Source organism: Crotalus tigris, unplaced genomic scaffold (assembly GCF_016545835.1).
Source record: "Crotalus tigris isolate CLP2741 ecotype Arizona unplaced genomic scaffold, ASM1654583v1 scf7180000017753.6788120, whole genome shotgun sequence".
NCBI lineage: Eukaryota > Metazoa > Chordata > Lepidosauria > Squamata > Viperidae > Crotalus > Crotalus tigris.
In genome coordinates this window covers 1,476,137-1,494,487 of record NW_024096615.1, presented here as the reverse complement: position 1 = coordinate 1,494,487, position 18,351 = coordinate 1,476,137, and the positions used below count along the sequence as shown (strand labels likewise).

At 36.5% G+C, this 18,351-nt stretch overlaps 1 protein-coding gene across 4 annotated transcripts in view; it reads left to right on the top strand.

The window, feature by feature from the left end:
* UBE3A (ubiquitin protein ligase E3A) overlaps positions 1-18,148 on the top strand; it is a 76,198-nt gene extending 58,050 nt beyond the window's left edge. For all 4 annotated transcript variants that reach the window (XM_039340666.1, XM_039340667.1, XM_039340669.1 and 1 more), the window contains 9 exons: positions 3,379-3,689; positions 5,718-6,976; positions 11,559-11,703; positions 13,085-13,290; positions 14,282-14,446; positions 15,706-15,861; positions 15,952-16,025; positions 17,054-17,197; positions 17,431-18,148. In XM_039340666.1, the coding sequence (XP_039196600.1) occupies positions 3,379-3,689; positions 5,718-6,976; positions 11,559-11,703; positions 13,085-13,290; positions 14,282-14,446; positions 15,706-15,861; positions 15,952-16,025; positions 17,054-17,197; positions 17,431-17,551 (2,581 nt within the window). In that variant the 3' untranslated portion in view covers positions 17,552-18,148. The remainder of the gene's footprint in view (positions 1-3,378; positions 3,690-5,717; positions 6,977-11,558; positions 11,704-13,084; positions 13,291-14,281; positions 14,447-15,705; positions 15,862-15,951; positions 16,026-17,053; positions 17,198-17,430) is intronic.
* The last annotated feature ends 203 nt before the right edge of the window (positions 18,149-18,351 follow it).

Below are 18,351 nucleotides of genomic sequence, written 5' to 3'. Positions count from 1 at the left end.
AAAGGCTTTTGCATAGTCAATGAAGCAGAAGTAGATGTTTTTCTGGAACTCCCTAGCTTTCTCCATGATCCAGCGTATGTTGGCAATTTGATCTCTAGTTCCTCTGCCTCTTCGAAATCCTGCCTGTACTTCTGGTAGTTCTCGATCCACATACTGCTGGAGTCTAGCTTGTAGGATTTTAAGCATAACTTTACTAGCATGTGAAATGAGTGCAATGGTGCGATAGTTTGAACATTCTTTGGCATTGCCTTTCTTTGGAATTGGAATGTAAACTGACCTTTTCCAATCCTGTGGCCACTGTTGAGTTTTCCAAATTTGCTGGCAAATTGAGTGTAGCACTTTTACTGCATTGTCTTTTAAGATTTTGAATAGCTCAGCTGGAATACTGTCACCTCCACTAGCTTTGTTGTTGCTCAGATTTTCTAAGGCCCATTTCACTTCACATTCTAGGATGTCTGGTTCGAGGTCAGTGACCATCTCATTGTGGTTATCTGGGATGTTAAGCTCATTCTTGTATAGTTCTTCTGTGTAGTTTTGCCATCTCTTCTTAATCTCTTCTGCCTCTGTTAGGTCTCTGCCATTTTGGTCCTTTATCATGCCCATCTTTGCATGAAACGTTCCCTTCATATCTCCAATTTTCTTGAAGAGATCTCTGTTGTTTTCTTCTATTTCTTTGCACTGTTCATTAAGAAGGTATTCTTATCTCTTCTAGCTACTCTCTGGAATTCTGTATTCAATTGGGTGTATCTTTCTCTTTCTCCTTTGCCTTTCGCTTCCCTTCTTTCCTCAGCTATTTGCAAAGCTTCCTCAGACAGCCATTTTGCTTTCTTGCATTTCTTTTTCTTTGGGATGGTTTTAGTTGCTACCTCTTGTACAATGTTGCGAACTTCCATCCATAGTTCTTCAGGCACTCTGTCTATCAGATCCAGTTCCTTAAATCTATTTGTCACCTCTACTGTATATTCATCAGGAATATGATTTAGTTCATACCTGAGTGGCCTAGTGCTTTTCCCTACTTTTTTCAATTTAAGCCTAAATTTTGCAACGAGAAGCTCATGATCTGAGCCACAGTCAGCTCCTGGTCTTGTTTTTAATGACTGTATAGAGCTTCTCCATCTTTGGCTGCAGAGCACATAGTCAATCTGATTTCTATGTTGACCGTCTGGTGATGTCCATGTGTAGAGCCGTCTCTTGGGTTGTTGGAAAAGAGTGTTTGTTATGACCATCGTATTCTCTTGACAAAATTCTATTAGCCTGTGCCCTGCTTCATTTTGTACTCCAAGGCCAAACTTGCCTGTTATTCCGGTTATCTTTTGGCTTCCTACCTTAGCATTCCAATCCCCCATGATGATAAGGACATCATTTTTTGGTGTTAATTCTATAAGGTGCTGTAGGGCTTCATAGAACCGGTCAATTTCATCCTCTTCAGCACCAGTGGTTGGGGCATAGATTTGGACTACTGTGATATTGAATGGTTTGCCTTGGATTCGAATTGAGATCATTCTGTCATTTTGGGGATTGTATCCCAGTATTGCTTTTCCTATTCTTTTATTGACTATGAAGGCTACTCCATTTCTTCTGAGGGATTCTTGCCCACAGTAGTATACCTGATGGTCATCTGAGTTAAATTCACCCATTCCTGTCCATTTTAGTTCGCTGATTCCTAAGATGTCGATGTTCAGTCTTGTCATCTCTTTTTTGACTACGTCTAGCTTGCCTTGATTCATGGATCTTACATTCCAGGTTCCTATGGAGAAAAAATCTTTACAGCATCGGACTTTCCTTTCACCACCAGATATATCCACAGCTGAGCGTCCTTTCGGCTTTGGCCCAGTCGCTTCATTCTTTCTGGCGCTACTAGTACTAGCCCTCTGCTCTTCCCAGTAGCATATTGGACACCTTCCGACCTGAGGGGCTCATCTTCCAGCGTCATATCTTTTTCCTTTTAGTACTGTCCATGGGGTTTTCATGGCAAAGATACTGGAGTGGTTTGCCATTTCCTTCTCCAGTGGATCACATTTTGTCAGAATTCTCTGCTATAACCTGTCCGTCTTGGGTGGCCCTGCACGGCATAGCTTATAGCTTCATTGAGTTACGCAAGCCCCTTCGCCACGACAAGACAGTAATCCATAAAGGGGTATTGTGATCTCCAATTTATGCCTAAGTCTCCACAAAACAGCAGTCCAGAATGATGGTTCTTACTAACAGAATCTGTGTTTAAAACACTCTGTCATTTACCTCTTTTTTTTCAAGTGGCTCCAGCCAAAGACAGCAGAAATTAAACCTGTGATTGTTGTTTTATTGGTAGATGCATTCTTCAGATTTCCATGGCTTAGAACAGGGGTGGGCAATTAATATTAAGGGGTCACATGACTAAGATCAGTCGGAAGGAGTCAAATGAGAAACTGGGACTGTTGTGGAGGTTGAACTAATAGGGCTATGAAGGTGTATAGGCATGCATGTATTTATGCGCAAGTCCTCAACTTACAACATTTCATTTAGTGACTGTTCAAAGTTACAATGCCACTGAAAAAAGTGACTTACGACAATTTTTCACACTTACAGCAGCCTAAAGGTCAGGTAATCAAAACTCAGACACTTGGCAATGGACTCATATTTATGATGGTTGCAGAGTCCCAGGGTCACATGATCCCCTTTTGTGACCTTCTGACAAGCAAAGTCAATGGGGAAGCCAGATTCACTTAACCATGTTACTAATTTAACAACAGCAGTGATTCACTTAACTGTGTCAAGAAAGATCATAAAATGGGACATTCACTTAGCAACTGGCTCACGTAGCAACATAAATTTTGGGCTAAATTGTGGTCGTAGGTCAAGGGATATATGTTGTTTTCTGGCTAGAGATTGCACTTAACTTGCACTGATTGATGGATGGAATTTTTGACCCACCTATCCGCTTTTCAATAGTCGAGGCAGCTTGCAGAAATAAACTATGAACTAATTCCAAAAAGAAGGAATTTCATTTCATTTCTACATGGTTTTAATTAAAATTGTATAGAATGAAGGCAATTAACTTTCCTGTCATGGTGCTTAAGCCTTAGTTTAAGGACTTCTTTCTTAGATTTTTGTTATTGAAATGAATTGAACTTTATGTTTAACAAAGCTTTGTCTAAGAAATATTGCTTTCTTAAATACTTTATATTTTTTAAAAAAAATTAGACCCAGTTATACAGAATTCACACATAAAACTACTTTTTATTTTATTTAATAGATGCATCTTATAATTCTAGATCTCTTAAATTGAAAAAGATTACTTGAGAGCTACACTAATCTGTGCTTTGCTGACCAATTGAATGAGGTTGTATAATATGCAAGCCATACTAATCCTTGTGCTTACTGTTTGAATGTTTGGTACAGGAAGCGAGCAGCTGCAAAGCATCTAATAGAACGCTATTACCATCAGTTAACTGAGGGTTGTGGAAATGAAGCCTGCACGAATGAATTTTGTGCTTCCTGTCCAACTTTTCTGCGTATGGATAACAATGCAGCAGCCATTAAAGCCCTCGACCTTTATAAGATTAATGCAAAACTCTGTGATCCTCATCCCTCCAAGAAAGGAACAAGCTCGGCTTACCTAGAAAATAATTCCAAAGGTGCCCACAACAACGCCTGCACTGACAGAAAAATGAACAAGAAGGAAATGCAAGGTCCAAGAGATGACTTTAAAGGTAAGCATTACAGGATGTTCAGCAAGGATGCAACATTGGATACAACTTTGCATATAGTCTACGTGTATCATACAACAGAGCAACATAATATCCTGACTAGATATCATAATACAGATAGTCCTCACTCAATGATCATTCATTCAGCAAGCGTTTGACATTACAATGGCACTGAACAAAGGGACTCACAACCTCCATTCGAATCTGGGTTCAGCAGCAGTGCTGTCACATGATTATGATATGGATGCTTGGCAATGTGTTTGCACTTACGACAGGTCGCCAAGTGCCCTGCAATCATGTGATCACCATTTGTAATCTTTCCTGTGGCTTCCCCAGAAAGACAATAGGGAAGGTCACAACACACTGCCACCTAGAGTGTTGCTGAAGAAGATTTGTCTGGTAATCCAAGATTGGATTTCTGCTTGGATTTTGGGACAAACCTTTTTCAGCCAGCTTCCTTAAATGCAAAAAGGCTGCCTAACAAACTCCAGTCTCCAGCAAATATTGGTTTTACTGCCTCTTTGAGAGCAAAAGCATTCTTCACACACTCGGGTCTTTCCATCAGGCAGCATTTTTGCTCTCAAAATAGCTGGGTGAGAGCAAAAATGCTGCCTAATGGAGAAACTTCACCCCAAATGGGGTGGAATCTCCCTTGCAAGTAGCGTTTTTGCTGTTGAGGCAATAAAAATGGGAGTTTGTTACCCAGCTTCTTTGAGAGCAAAAGCGCTGCCTGACGGATTGATTTCACCTTGTATGGGGTGGAGTCTGTTCAGCGGGCAGGAGGGAACTGCAACACTGGGGTGAAGAAGCCAGGATCGCGAAGAAAGCCAGGATGCAGTTTTAAAGTTGGGTCAGGTCACATGCTGACCCACTCTACAATCACCACAATTACCATAATTTCAGGCTCAATTATAATTATAAATCAAGGATTACCTGTAACTGGAAACTATTAGATATGTTGATTATGTTTTTTATGTTAACAAAAAAAACCAACCCACCTTCCATTCTGGCATAATTTTAAAAAATATGTGTATATATCAGGTTTGGATCATTTATTCTTTCATTCAGAATTTAGGACCACAGTACTGTTAAAAGTTTGGCAAGGGTGACCTTAAGCTCCGTAATTAACTTCTTAAGTGGTATATTGTTTTTTCCATAATATTTCTTGAATAACCCTCATCTCTGTTGATTTGCAATATGATTACATAATCATAGAAATAAAGAAATTCACAAATTACTATATGTGAGAATATATTCATTTTTAATAATTTTATTTAAAAAATTAAGTAAAGATTATGCAAACTAAAAAAAGAAAAAGATGTAAGAAAATAAACAGAAAGGGAAAAAAATTTATATTCTCAATACAAATATAAATCATTTCATTATCTCTTCATCTCTTCCTAATTAACAGGTATAAAGTTTTTCATTCCATAACTCATCTCTTAAGTATAGGTAAACCCAATAAATAATATCTTCTCCAATGTAGTTAGCAAAAAGTCCAAACAGAACCATAAATAATAACATTGACAGTATTTTACATCTCATCTATTAACTCTTAACAAAGCCTGCTGCTTTGTACTTTCTTTGTGAGAAGCAACTGTAGGGAATGTAGCTTGGGCAATCTTCATTCTTTCTTCGTTCAGAGAAGGTTGAAGGATATCAGTTCCCTGTTCTTAGCCACAAACACCAGCTCTGCTTTTTATAGAGACATCTTCAGTCTACCATTCTTCCCTGGAAATTCAGAATATATTTAGTTTTTTGATAGATAGCTTATTCTAACTATATCCTTTGTGGCCTCTCCCCACTTCTTGCCCGCTTTCCATTCTTCTTTATAATATTAAGATTAAGAGGCAGAACTGTATTGGTGGCAACAGGTAGTAAGGTACACACTTTCTGTAAGCAGGAAAATAAGTTGTGTGTTCTGATTGCAGAAACTTAATTACTGCTGAAGGTTGTAAATAGTAATTCTTTTAATGCCTTCTATGTAAATGTATTTAATTTTAATTCAAGAATATTTTCGTTTTTATCCAGATGTGACTTTTTTAACAGAAGAAAAAGTATATGAAATTCTTGAACTATGTAGAGAAAAAGAAGACTATTCTCCTTTAATACGTGTTATTGGGAGAGTATTTTCTAGTGCTGAGGCCTTGGTGCAGAGTTTTCGAAAGGCCAAGCAGCATACCAAGGAAGAATTAAAGTCTTTACAAGGAAAAGATGAAGATAAAGATGAAGATGAAAAAGAAAAGGCTGCATGTTCTTCTGCCATGGAGGAAGATTTAGTTGCACCATCATCATCATCCTCGTCATCAAGAATGGGTGACAGTTCACAGGGGGATAACAACCTACAAAAATTAGGCCCAGATGAAGTATCTGTAGATATCGATGCAATCAGACGGGTCTACAATAGATTACTTTCTAATGAAAAGATAGAAACTGCCTTTTTAAATGCACTTGTGTACTTGTCACCCAACGTTGAATGTGACTTGACTTACCATAATGTGTACTCTCGAGATCCTAACTATCTCAACTTGTTTATTATTGTTATGGAAAATGGTAATCTTCATAGTCCTGAGTACCTGGAAATGGCACTACCGTTGTTTTGCAAAGCAATGAGTAAGCTACCCCTTGCAGCTCAAGCAAAATTAGTCAGACTGTGGTCAAAGTACAGTGCCGACCAGATTCGACGAATGATGGAAACTTTTCAGCAGCTTATAACTTACAAAGTCATAAGCAATGAATTCAATAGCCGTAACTTAGTGAATGATGATGATGCTATTGTTGCTGCTTCAAAGTGCTTAAAAATGGTTTACTATGCAAATGTAGTAGGAGGAGATATAGATACAGATCACAATGAAGAGGAGGATGAAGAGCCTATCCCAGAATCTAGTGAATTAACCTTACAGGAACTGTTGGGTGAAGAAAGAAGAAATAAAAAAGGACCTCGGATAGACCCTCTGGAAACTGAACTTGGTGTAAAAACTATAGATTGCCGAAAGCCACTTATCCCCTTTGAAGAGTTTATCAATGAACCACTGAATGATGTTCTAGAAATGGACAAAGATTATACATTTTTCAAGGTAGAGACAGAAAATAAATTCTCCTTTATGACATGCCCATTTATACTGAATGCCGTTACCAAGAACCTGGGATTGTATTATGACAACAGAATCCGTATGTACAGTGAACGTCGTATAACTGTCCTTTACAGTTTAGTTCAAGGCCAGCAGTTAAACCCATATTTGCGACTCAAAGTGAGACGTGATCACATCATAGATGATGCACTTGTTCGGGTAAGTAGCTTAATATGTAAAAAGCAGTTGGTCATCTATTGCTGTTAAAAAAATAATAATTAGGAGCCTTAATGTTTTGTTAATATTCTCTGGGGTCTTCTGGACATATTCAAAACGATATGTACCATAAAAAAATATTTACATACTAGATAAAAGTTTTTGATTAAAGAACAAAGGTTTTGGTCTAGTAGAATGAAAACCATTCCATATTCTGCTTGGTTTCCTCAAGTATAAAACAGTATTCAAATTTAACCGAAAAATGATGGTAACTTTTTTTTGACCAAGGCCAAAGCAATTAGCTATGAATATTTCTAGAGTATTTTGTTTCAGTTTTCATTCCAAATATAATTATACAAACAAAATTTAAGCATTTTGAAGTTCACTTTACATGGATGAAATAATTGAACTGCATATATTTTTAAAAGATAAGTTTGGAATATATACAATAATAGCTATAACATAATAACCCCATTATATTAATGTATCCACGGACAATGATACAAAGAGTGAAAAAAGAAAACACTTCTTTGTTTTAATATGGAGATTTTTTTGGAAAATGTACTTTTCAGTTCAGGAAGTTATTGCCTTTTTTCAGGGGAGTTTCAGTTATTGCCTTTTTTATATTAAGCAAGTGCTGCAGTTTTGTTAAATCATGAATCTTGCCAGTTATTCTGACTTAGATTATTTTTATTTGTTAATTAATTTTTATATATTTATTTAAAAACATTTTTCTGTTTTCCAATCTAGTAATGTTACTTCTCTGAAAATGTAGATTGAATAGGTTAATATATAAAGTGCTGACACTGTGTTAAGCAATTTTTTGTTTAACCTTAACCTTAATTTAGGCTAAATTGTTTATTGTCATGTATTATGTTGATCCACATCCAAGTCATATCTAGCCATTAGTCATTAGAATATGATGAAATCAAGATTCTTAAGAGAATACCTTTTCCCAGGGAAAAAATTACATTCCTTTTAAATGGTGCATTCATGGAAAAGGAGAAAGACACCAATAATAGAATATGCAAAACAAAAGAAGTATTTGCTTATTGATATTTTAATATATGATACTTCAGACTAATTGGGTATATCCTGAAATTCATTGAGTTTTTCCTTGAAATGTTCCTCAGCCCATAGGAATCACTGAATGAGGGAATGAGGGGAAGAATGTTATTCTGTATATTGGAGCAGAGTTTACAGAGTTTCATTCAGTTCTTAGCAACGTGGTAGAGAACAACAACTACTAATTCAGGAGATCAGGACACAGGGAAGACTAAGACACGCCCAGACATAGGCTGGATCACATACCTTACACAGCCAATACTGTGTCTTAATCAAAAATGGTTTTCATTGGCTGGTTCATTGCTATGGCTATTCCAGTTCATAAATTCTTACACACTGACACTCCTCCTTTTATGACTGGAATAGACATAAAACCAAATAATTTAGTACTCTTCCCATGGTGTACTCTACCCAATGGCTTAGTCATTACATCTTCCAGATTTGCATCTGAAGAACAATGAAGCAAGCGAATTAGTTTACTTTTGATGGCTTCTCTGACATTACAATACTTAATGTCCACATGCTTGCTTCTGCTTTTCACTCTGTCACCTGTTGCCATTTTAATGCAAGCAGCATTATCTTCAGATACTGTTACAGCTTCTTTAACTTCTATACTTAAATGCTTTAAGAGCTGTACATACCAGGTTACCTCTGAACAAAGTTCAGACAGAGCAATAAATTCTGCCTCTGCAGTAGAAATAGCTACAGTTGTTTGTTTTCTGGACTTCCATCCAATCAAAGTCCCTCCAAATAATACCACAACTCTAGAATTGGGCTTTCTGGTTTGCATAAGTTAACATTTTAACTTTAATTCTTCAGAGACCTGTATTTGAAGACCCAGTTCCAGTTCCCTTCAAATACCTGAGAATTCTCTTCACACCCATCCAATGCAAGTGTGTTGGTGCGGCAGTAAAGTGATTTAAAATGCTTACTGCACAAGCTATGTCTGGTCTGGACCACTATGACAGATATAACAGGCTCCCTATTGCTGTCTGATATATCTCCTGATCATAGGCTTCACTTTTGTCCTCGCCCAAAGTGTTGTGAAAATCTATGCTCATAGGTGTTGGAGCAGAATTGTATCTCTCCAACAACTGTTCAATTTTCCTTCTTTGACTGAGAACATAGCCATCTTTCTCAGTTTTTTGTATCTCTACACCAAGATAGTTTTGTATTTCACCCAAACTTTTCAATTCAAATTTTTTCTCCAATTGATTAGCAAATTCCTTCACTTAACACAATCATTCCCCAGCATCTAGTAGACAGACTGGCCTTTAGGCTTAAACACTCCTTTGTGCAACTGGATTCTTGATTTTCTTATCAACAGGCCCCAATATGTGCAAGTTGGAACAAATACCTCTAATACTATTTTCTTGAGCACAGGTTCTCCTCAGGGCTGCATCTTAAGTACACTGGTGTTCACCATGTTTACCCCTGACTGTTGTGCTAGGTTTGCCACCAATCATATTGTGAAGTTTGCAGATGATACAACAGTAGTGGGCCTTATTCAGGATGACAAGGTGGAAGCTTATCGCAAGGAGGTTGAGGGGTTGGTGAACTGGTGTAAGGAAAACAGCCTAGTTTTAAATACCGGAAAAAAAACAAAGAGATCATTGTCGATTTCAGAAAAGGCAGGCACAGCAGCGCCTACATTTTCTGCGTCACATAAGAAAAGCACATCTTCCTTCCCCTGTCCTGATCGCTTTCTACAGGGGGATGATCGAGAGCATCCTGTCATACAGCATCACAGTCTGCTTTGGAAGCATCATTGCTTCAGACAGGAAGGTGGTGCAGAGAGTGGTGAGAATGGCTGAAAAGACATAGCACAGAAGTGTTGCTTGAGCAGGGTCCGTAAGATTAGTGAGATTATCTGGGACACTACACATCCTCTTCGCAATCTGTTTTCCTTGTTACCTTCTGGGAGGAGGCTTCATGGTATCTGTAGCAGAACATCCAGATTCAGCCATAGTTTCATTCCATATGGCATTAACCTTATGAACTCTCAAGCTTCCTCCTTCCATTATATATTCAAGATGGACAGTATTTAATATTTATTTGTTATGTATATGTAGGGGTGTGGGTCTATACATATGTTGTATATATTATGTTTAGGTGTGTCTCATGTATGTGTTTCACTTTGAGAGCGGGCAATTAAATTTCATTTTTTATATATGCCGTTGTGCCCACATTAAAAAAGAAATGACAGTAAAGGTTATCTAAATTCTTACACACTGACAGTCCCCAACCTTTGGGGCAACAGGAACCGGTTATGTGGAGAGAGGTTTCTCTGCGAACCAGAGGGTGCGTGATTTTGTGTGCTGCCTGCTTCTCGTGGATGGGGCTTTGCTTGTTTGTGCGGACCGGTTGCTGGCATGCCACGGACTGATACTGGTCCATGGACCGGGGATTGGGAACCCCTGCTCTATACTTTATGACAGAATGTCTGTCTCTGTCTGTCTGTCTATCTATCTACCTACCTATCTATCTATCCTATATGTTAGCAAAACCTTAATGCAGAGGTCCCCAACCCCCAGTCCATGGACCGGTACCAGGCCGCAGCATGCCAGCAACCGGTCCACATAAACAAGCAAAGCCCCATCCGTGGGATGCAGGCAGCATACAAAACCATGCACTCTCAGGTCTGTGGAAAAATCTTTCTCCACAGAACCGGTCCCTGCCCAAAAGATTGGGGACCTCTGCCTTAACGATTTCAATAACCAGGTACAAACAGTTCAGTTCAAAGGCTACCAAACCAGCTAATTTTTGGTTTTACTGCATTTTAAATAGTTACTAGATACCTAAATAACTGCCATGGCTTCTAATGAGCCATGGTGATGTTGTATCTTTTCTTAAGTTCCTTGTTAAAGCCAATGACCACCACTGTCACTCCAAATTGTTAAAGAACACACCTACAAGTTATTTTTATGATGGAACTAGTTTTAAAAGTGCTACGTGTCCAGAATTTGAGGGGGGCAGTGTAAAAGTAGAAGAGTATTGAAGACTGTAATGCTAGGACTCTCTTTAAAGAAAGTTAGTCACAGCTGACAAAAGATGCAGACTCTTGAAAGCTAACTCCAAAGTGAAAATAGAAAAAGTTGCAAATAGTGACACCACAATTTGATTCTCACTCTTTGGCAGTTACCTGATAAACAGTTTATAAAGCAGGTTACTATTTTATATGTCCTTGTACCACACCAATTGCACTGAAATGTCACCTGTGTGGTGTATTTCTACCATGCTTCTAATCCCTCATTCAACCCAGTTAATTTAATTCCATGCTTCTTGACAAGGTAAGCCAAAAATAGGTTTCTTGTGTATTCTTTCTCTTGTAAATTCATTATGAACCTTTTCTTTCCAGCAGAATAAAATTTTTTATATTATAAATATCCATTGCAGCTATTCCCCAAAATGAAGTCGCGTTTTTGAAGCTTTGGCATTGTGTCATTCAGTTATTTTAAAATTAAATTCATATCCAATGATATGCACTTATTCAGAGATTATTTTATTTCTCACCTTATAGTTAGAAATGATTGCAATGGAAAATCCAGCGGATTTGAAAAAGCAGTTGTATGTAGAATTTGAAGGAGAACAAGGGGTTGATGAAGGAGGAGTTTCCAAAGAATTTTTTCAACTAGTTGTAGAAGAAATCTTCAACCCCGATATTGGTAAGTAAATAATTTTCATGGTTAGTGTATGATCAATTGCATTCCTCACCATTTTTTCACTGCATGTTCTGTACTTAAGGATTAAAATATTGTGCCAAGATTGGGGATACCAGCCTCAAGTCCATCTCCTATAATGGAAATTTGCTGGATGAGGGCCACACTCACAGCCCAGCCTCATAGGTTTGCTGTTCTGGAGGAAAAAGTGAATGAATATCTCCTTGTAGGCTACATTGAGCTGATTTGGGGCAGGGAAATGAGATAAAAATCTACCAAATAAATCAGGGGTGTCAAACTGCTGGCCTTTGGGCCGGTTGCATCATACGGAGGCCGTGCCCACCCCAGCTCCGACAATGCAAAAAAGTTGTGATACGTCCCGACATGTCACCTGACGCACTGAGTTTGACACCCATGAAATAAATAGAGCATTCACTCATGACATTGGGTGAAATCTGTGGACCTCAAATAAAAATGAAATTGATATAGTTTCATGCAATACCCAAATTATTGAAATACCTTTAAGTTTTTATATGATTGTATGAGTTTGGGGCCATTATTAATTTGTTTACATATTTATATTAATACAAGTACATACATGGTCACACACTGTGTGAAATCACATGGTCCTGATTACTACCTGAATTGATTGTTGATTCCTGCTGTGGTTGAATGCTTTTTCTTTGAATCTATTTAATGCAGAAGATGGCAGTTACTCATTTTCTTATCTCAGAAAAGTTTGCTTTCTATTCACTCAGTGATGACTGGGTTTTGTTCAGATTTTTTTAAAAAAAAACCTACATCAGTAGAGCAGTAGTAAAATTACATAATATTCTTCTAAAAAAGATACATGTCATTTTTGCCTGTAAAAGAGACACAAAATGTCTCTTCAGCAGAAATACCTTACACATTCAAAGATAGTTACAGCTTAATGTTTATCTGAAATGTTAGAAAAAGTGTGCAAATTGTTTTTGACATACCATATTTAATAAGGAGTTTTATTTCATGTTCCCTTCCATTGTGCTTTGTAAATGGGTACAAAAGTTTGGAACATTTGTACTATATTATTTTTCTGAATCTATAGAATGTTTTAAAGATATACACAAAAGTCATTTCACTCTTGATAAAAGCCTGAACTCATTTTCTCTCAATGCTCAGCTTTTAAAGTTCTGCTCATTTAAAATGAATATTAGGGAACAATGATGACTTTATCATTTTGGGCTTTTATATAAAGTGCAGATGTAGCTATTCAATGTGCTGAGCAGTATATTGTGGATTAAAGTGACTTAACACATAGAATTCAAAAGTAAAAAATTCATAATTAGAAAATGTCTTTTTATTGGACTATTCTTATTAAATCTGTAATCTTGTAACTTTTTTTATATAGGAATGTTCACTTACGATGAGTCTACAAAATTGTTTTGGTTTAACCCATCCTCTTTTGAAACTGAGGGACAGTTTACACTGATTGGGATTGTATTGGGCCTAGCTATTTACAATAATTGTATTCTGGATGTCCATTTTCCAATGGTTGTCTACAGGAAATTAATGGGCAAAAAAGGAACTTTCCGTGATCTGGCAGACTCTCATCCTGTAAGTCCTTTAAAGTTTTCCTACTGTTTGGAAGTCCGTGCTTCAGTGCTGTTATATTTTAAACCTGGTGATTCTATAGTATATTCTGAATGTTTACGTTTGTATGGGTGTGTAGATCTCTGATTTTTAATTTAAAAACCTGTAAAATGAGGAACAATATTGTCTCAATGCCATAGAGAAGTAATAATAATTTGCTGAAATTATATTTGGCAGTGCATTTATACAAGATGTCAATCATATGTTGATGTGGATTTTAGGAATATTAGTATCAAATAAGATTTGTACACATCTAATAAATATACTCTAGAACTGTCTGCTAATCTTGAAGAAGATGACAGTTCACTGTTATTTGTCCAACACAGAATTCAATACTTACAGGTTTAATTTAGAAAAACACCGCAATGACCAGCAATGATGTAGCTATGAAATGTATAATGTGGCTTCTCCTCAAGGTGTCATAGCTAACAAAGGTTCTTTGTTATTTCCTTTTAAATGACTGTGTAATCTTAACATTGCACACTAGCTTGTTCCAGGTGATAGAGGCTAGCAGAGTATGAGATAATGAAGCCACATTTTGAGGAGGGACGAGCTCCCAGATTCATTAGCTTCTGAAGCATAATTAGTTGTGATTAAGTTATCCGTATGCTCCCATGAGGAAATGAGGAAAAATTGTGTATCTGATATGGGGAATGCGTGATGAGTAATTTTGTGACTTTCAGCTAAATTTGCCATCTTTTTTCCAGCTATTGGAAGCAATATTTTTCCAGAATATGAAAAAATAGCTCATTAAAACAAGGCATCCTTTGGGGAAAGAAACATTTCCTTCTTCTATCATCAAATTCTCAACTTCCAACAGTTACTTTTAATATTCTAATGACTGTTACAGGTAGATGCATGCATTTAGCTAGGTTCTTAATGTTCATATACATTATATGCATCAGCCTTCTTGTAGTGCTTTTTAAGGCTACATGAAATATATTTACTGTTATAGGTTCTCTACCAGAGCTTAAGAGACTTGTTGCAGTATGAGGGAAGTGTGGAAGACGATATGATGATTACCTTCCAAATATCTCATACAGATCTCTTTGGTAATCCAATGATGCATGATTTAAAGGAAAATGGAGATAAAATCCCTATTACAAATGAAAACAGAAAGGTAATATAATATGGCTGCCACTAATTATACAGTGATTATCTAAGTAAGTGGTATTCTAAAACTGCAGAGATAGCATATTGAGCAAATACATTCTGCAACCCATTTGTATTATGCCGATTTATTTTTTCAAGATCTCTGCTTATATGATTTGCATTGTTTTGAATACTATAATAACTCATGCCACAGTAGGGGAAAAAGGTATATAAGGCACTGAAGTCTGCTCCCATCCTTTTTTTAACCTCTCTTAAGTATTGCCATGAGCTTTCAACTAGAGCTCCATAAGAGCTAGAATTTTACTTCAGATAAATGAAGTCTGTGCCTGACCAGAAGCTGAATTTCTCTGATGTTTCTAACTGCATTTCTGATGCATCTTGGCATTCATGGAATGTACCGGTTTGGTTTCCTTCACAGGCATTGAGATTACAATTCTCAGAATTCCTAACCATTACCTAGAATGCACTAAGTTAAGGGAAGATAGTAATAGTTATATGGATTCTCTAAGCTTGAATTTTCATTTGCAGATATTTCATTACCTACTTAAGTCCATCTTTAGTCCTGAACATATTATTGGGAGGAGGGGTAACAAAACATCTGTCAATGGAAAACTAAGCCCAGAGAATCCTAGCAATCCAAATCTTCAGCCCTGAGCTACATATATTCTCTACCATCAGAAGAATGGTATATAAGGAAAAGAACCATGAATGCAGCCTTTCCTTTGATGTAAAATAAGGATTTCTGGGTTTTTTTAAGCTAATATTTTTTTAATTTAAATGTAAAATAAGAGAATGACAAATTACATAAAAGCAAGTCAGGAAAGCACATCAGTAACTTTGATTATTAGTTACCATTAAATTCAGTTAATTGACAGTCATAACATGTGAGTTAAAGAAGCTATTTTGAATAAAATATATATCTTGTGTTAGATAGGAACTCCTTTGTTAAAGGAATCGAAAGCCACTGTTCACTAGTAACTGGACTTAACAAAAATTCTGATAAATTCAATAGACCTGAAAATATTTTCAGCCTTGTAGAAGTGAATGGTAAAGAAAGAAAACATGAAATACTGGTTTATGAAATAATTTGAAGTTTGTAGAAACAGTAAAACCTTACAGATTTGCAAGTCTCAGGGCTGCTAAACAAGAGAAAGTTCATATCTTGTTTCTGAGAGGATGATGGGAAGAGCATAGTTTTTATTTCAGACAAAGGCTCAAACCTGACTTAGTAAAGAAGCTTGATGTTGTCTGCTTTTTATTAAACAGGAATTTGTTAATCTGTATTCTGACTACATTCTGAACAAATCAGTGGAAAAACAATTTAAGGCATTTCGAAGAGGATTCCACATGGTAACCAATGAATCTCCCCTAAAATATTTATTTAGACCTGAGGAGATTGAATTGCTTATTTGCGGAAGTAGGGTAAGGCATTTCAATTGAATGGAAAAAAAATATTGGTTTTGCTGTTGGTCCTAAATTGTATAATAGTAATACAATATATTCTATTTACAGAATCTAGACTTCCAAGCCCTGGAAGAAACCACAGAATACGATGGTGGCTATACCAGAGATTCTCTTATAATTAGGTATGGGGACTAAGCTTTTCTGTGTATAGCTATAGAAAATGGAACTTACATCTTCAAATAAGAATATTCAAATATGAAAGAAAGGGGAAAACTTGAAAGCCTTCAATCTTTAGCTAGACTCTCAAACAAGAAATATCAAGTGATGCACATGGTTGCTAAAATAAAAGTAGTAAAAATTGGAGTGATTTTCATTTCCTGTTTTTCAAACTACCAGATCCTATAAAGCATCAGTTAACTCTGTATGCATATATTGGAGTCACTATCAGTCTCTTTGCGCCTCAAAGTTTATTATTGTGGGTATTGTGTATAAGCTCTATTTCATAAAACTGCCTTGAGTGGTTGATAAAGTTAGTTGTGTCGGCATAGAGTCCACTTGGACTTTTCCAAAAAAAAGAGGACAAGACCAAGTTGTCTCACCATTCCTCACCATCTTCTACCAGCTAGCAGTGTATGTTTACTAATACGTCAACACTCTTGGACTGTATAGGGGAGACATTAGACATCTCTTCTCTAACCAGTGAGTAAAGCTTTCTTACTCTCAACTGTGTAACTTTAGAGGTGCTTTATTGCATTGGTGAAAGCAAGTTATTTGCTTCCCTCAAAAGAGAGTAATAAGAAAGTCACCACTATTAAAGATGGAATCTGGTCATCGTAAGATCCATGTCAATACATGAAATACTCTGCCTCTGCAGGCATCCTAATTGACCTGTTGTAGTTCCATACATAGGGGAATTTCAGTTTTGACACTCACTTGCATATAATTTTGAAATACCCCAATCAGTTATTCCTAAAAAGAAAATAAAGCTAAACTGAGCTTTCTGTAACCAGTTGTCCTTCTTTATAAGGTATCTTAGAGATTATGTCTTTAACAAGACAGAAAGTTATATTTTATATTATAATCTTGTATTGGCTACTTCTGAAGCAAACATCAAAAAGCAGGGTTTTGTCCAGATTATCTCTACGCAGTCATATGCGTTATTTACACTGCATACAATTTTTCTTTTTCTGTTTATTTTTCACTTCTACAGGGAATTTTGGGAAATAGTCCATTCATTTACAGATGAGCAAAAAAGACTCTTCCTACAGTTTACAACAGGGACAGACAGAGCACCAGTAGGAGGACTTGGAAAACTAAAGATGATTATAGCCAAAAATGGCCCTGACACCGAAAGGTAAAGTCTTTAAAATTCAGAAATAGGCAGAAAATTTAGTTAAGCAATAGGTTTTCAACTTCATCCCAAATGAGGGTTACATAAGCTCACCCAAAATAGTATTTGAACAATCTAATTCTTTAAAAAGTAAAAAAAATAAAACATGGATAAAATATCAGTATTTCTTATGCTAAGCTAATAGAACTGTTTATATTTCAAGACAATTCTGAGACTCAGTTCTTTTCTTTCTCCAGGTTACCTACATCTCATACCTGCTTTAATGTCCTCTTGCTTCCGGAGTACTTCAGCAAAGAGAAACTTAAGGAGAGATTATTGAAGGCCATCACATATGCCAAAGGATTTGGCATGCTGTAATGAATTAAATAAAAGGGATAAAACGATTGGTGGCAATGGTGTCCCTGTCCAAAAATCAATAAGAGAAAACCTACAAAAGGCCGTAAGCTATAGCAAGCAAGCTACCGTAGTCACCTGTATTTGGGCCTCCCTTCTTCACTTGGGGACTCTGGGCTGGAACAGCAGATTTCAGCTGCTTCTATGAACAAATTATTTTCTTTTAGTGTGAAAGTGTTACATATTCTTTCACTTATATGTACAGAGAGGTTTTCCTGAATATTTATTTTAAAGGGTTAAATCACTTTTGCTTGTGTTTTATTACTGCTTGAAGTTGAGCCTTTTTGAGTATTTACAAGAAAACAAAACTGTACTCTCCCAAGGAAAATATTGCCATCATTTGTAGATTGTGTAACTTTTAAGTATGTGCTACATTTTTGTCCCAGTTATCAAATCAAAATCAGGAACTGTACTTTTTGAACAGTTTTGCTTTGAAAACTTGAAATCTTGGAAAACAAAATGGTGTGATGCAATGACTGCTGTTCTAGCCCCCAAAGACATTTGTGGAAAAGCATTAGAATCAATAAAGATGGAAGGGAGAACTTGGAATGTTAAATTAAAGCCTTCAGACCTTTACTTTTAGCCACAGCACAACAATTAAAACAAAAAGTCATTTCATTATATATGTTGTCTTTCACATGTCTTGTGGCATACTGGGTTTTTCATTAGCAAGATTTCTAGCCATATAGAAATATGAACATAGTTTCACCTTTTTCTTTTTAAGGAAAATATTTACTGGGAAAAGTGCATTTCAGCCAAATAAC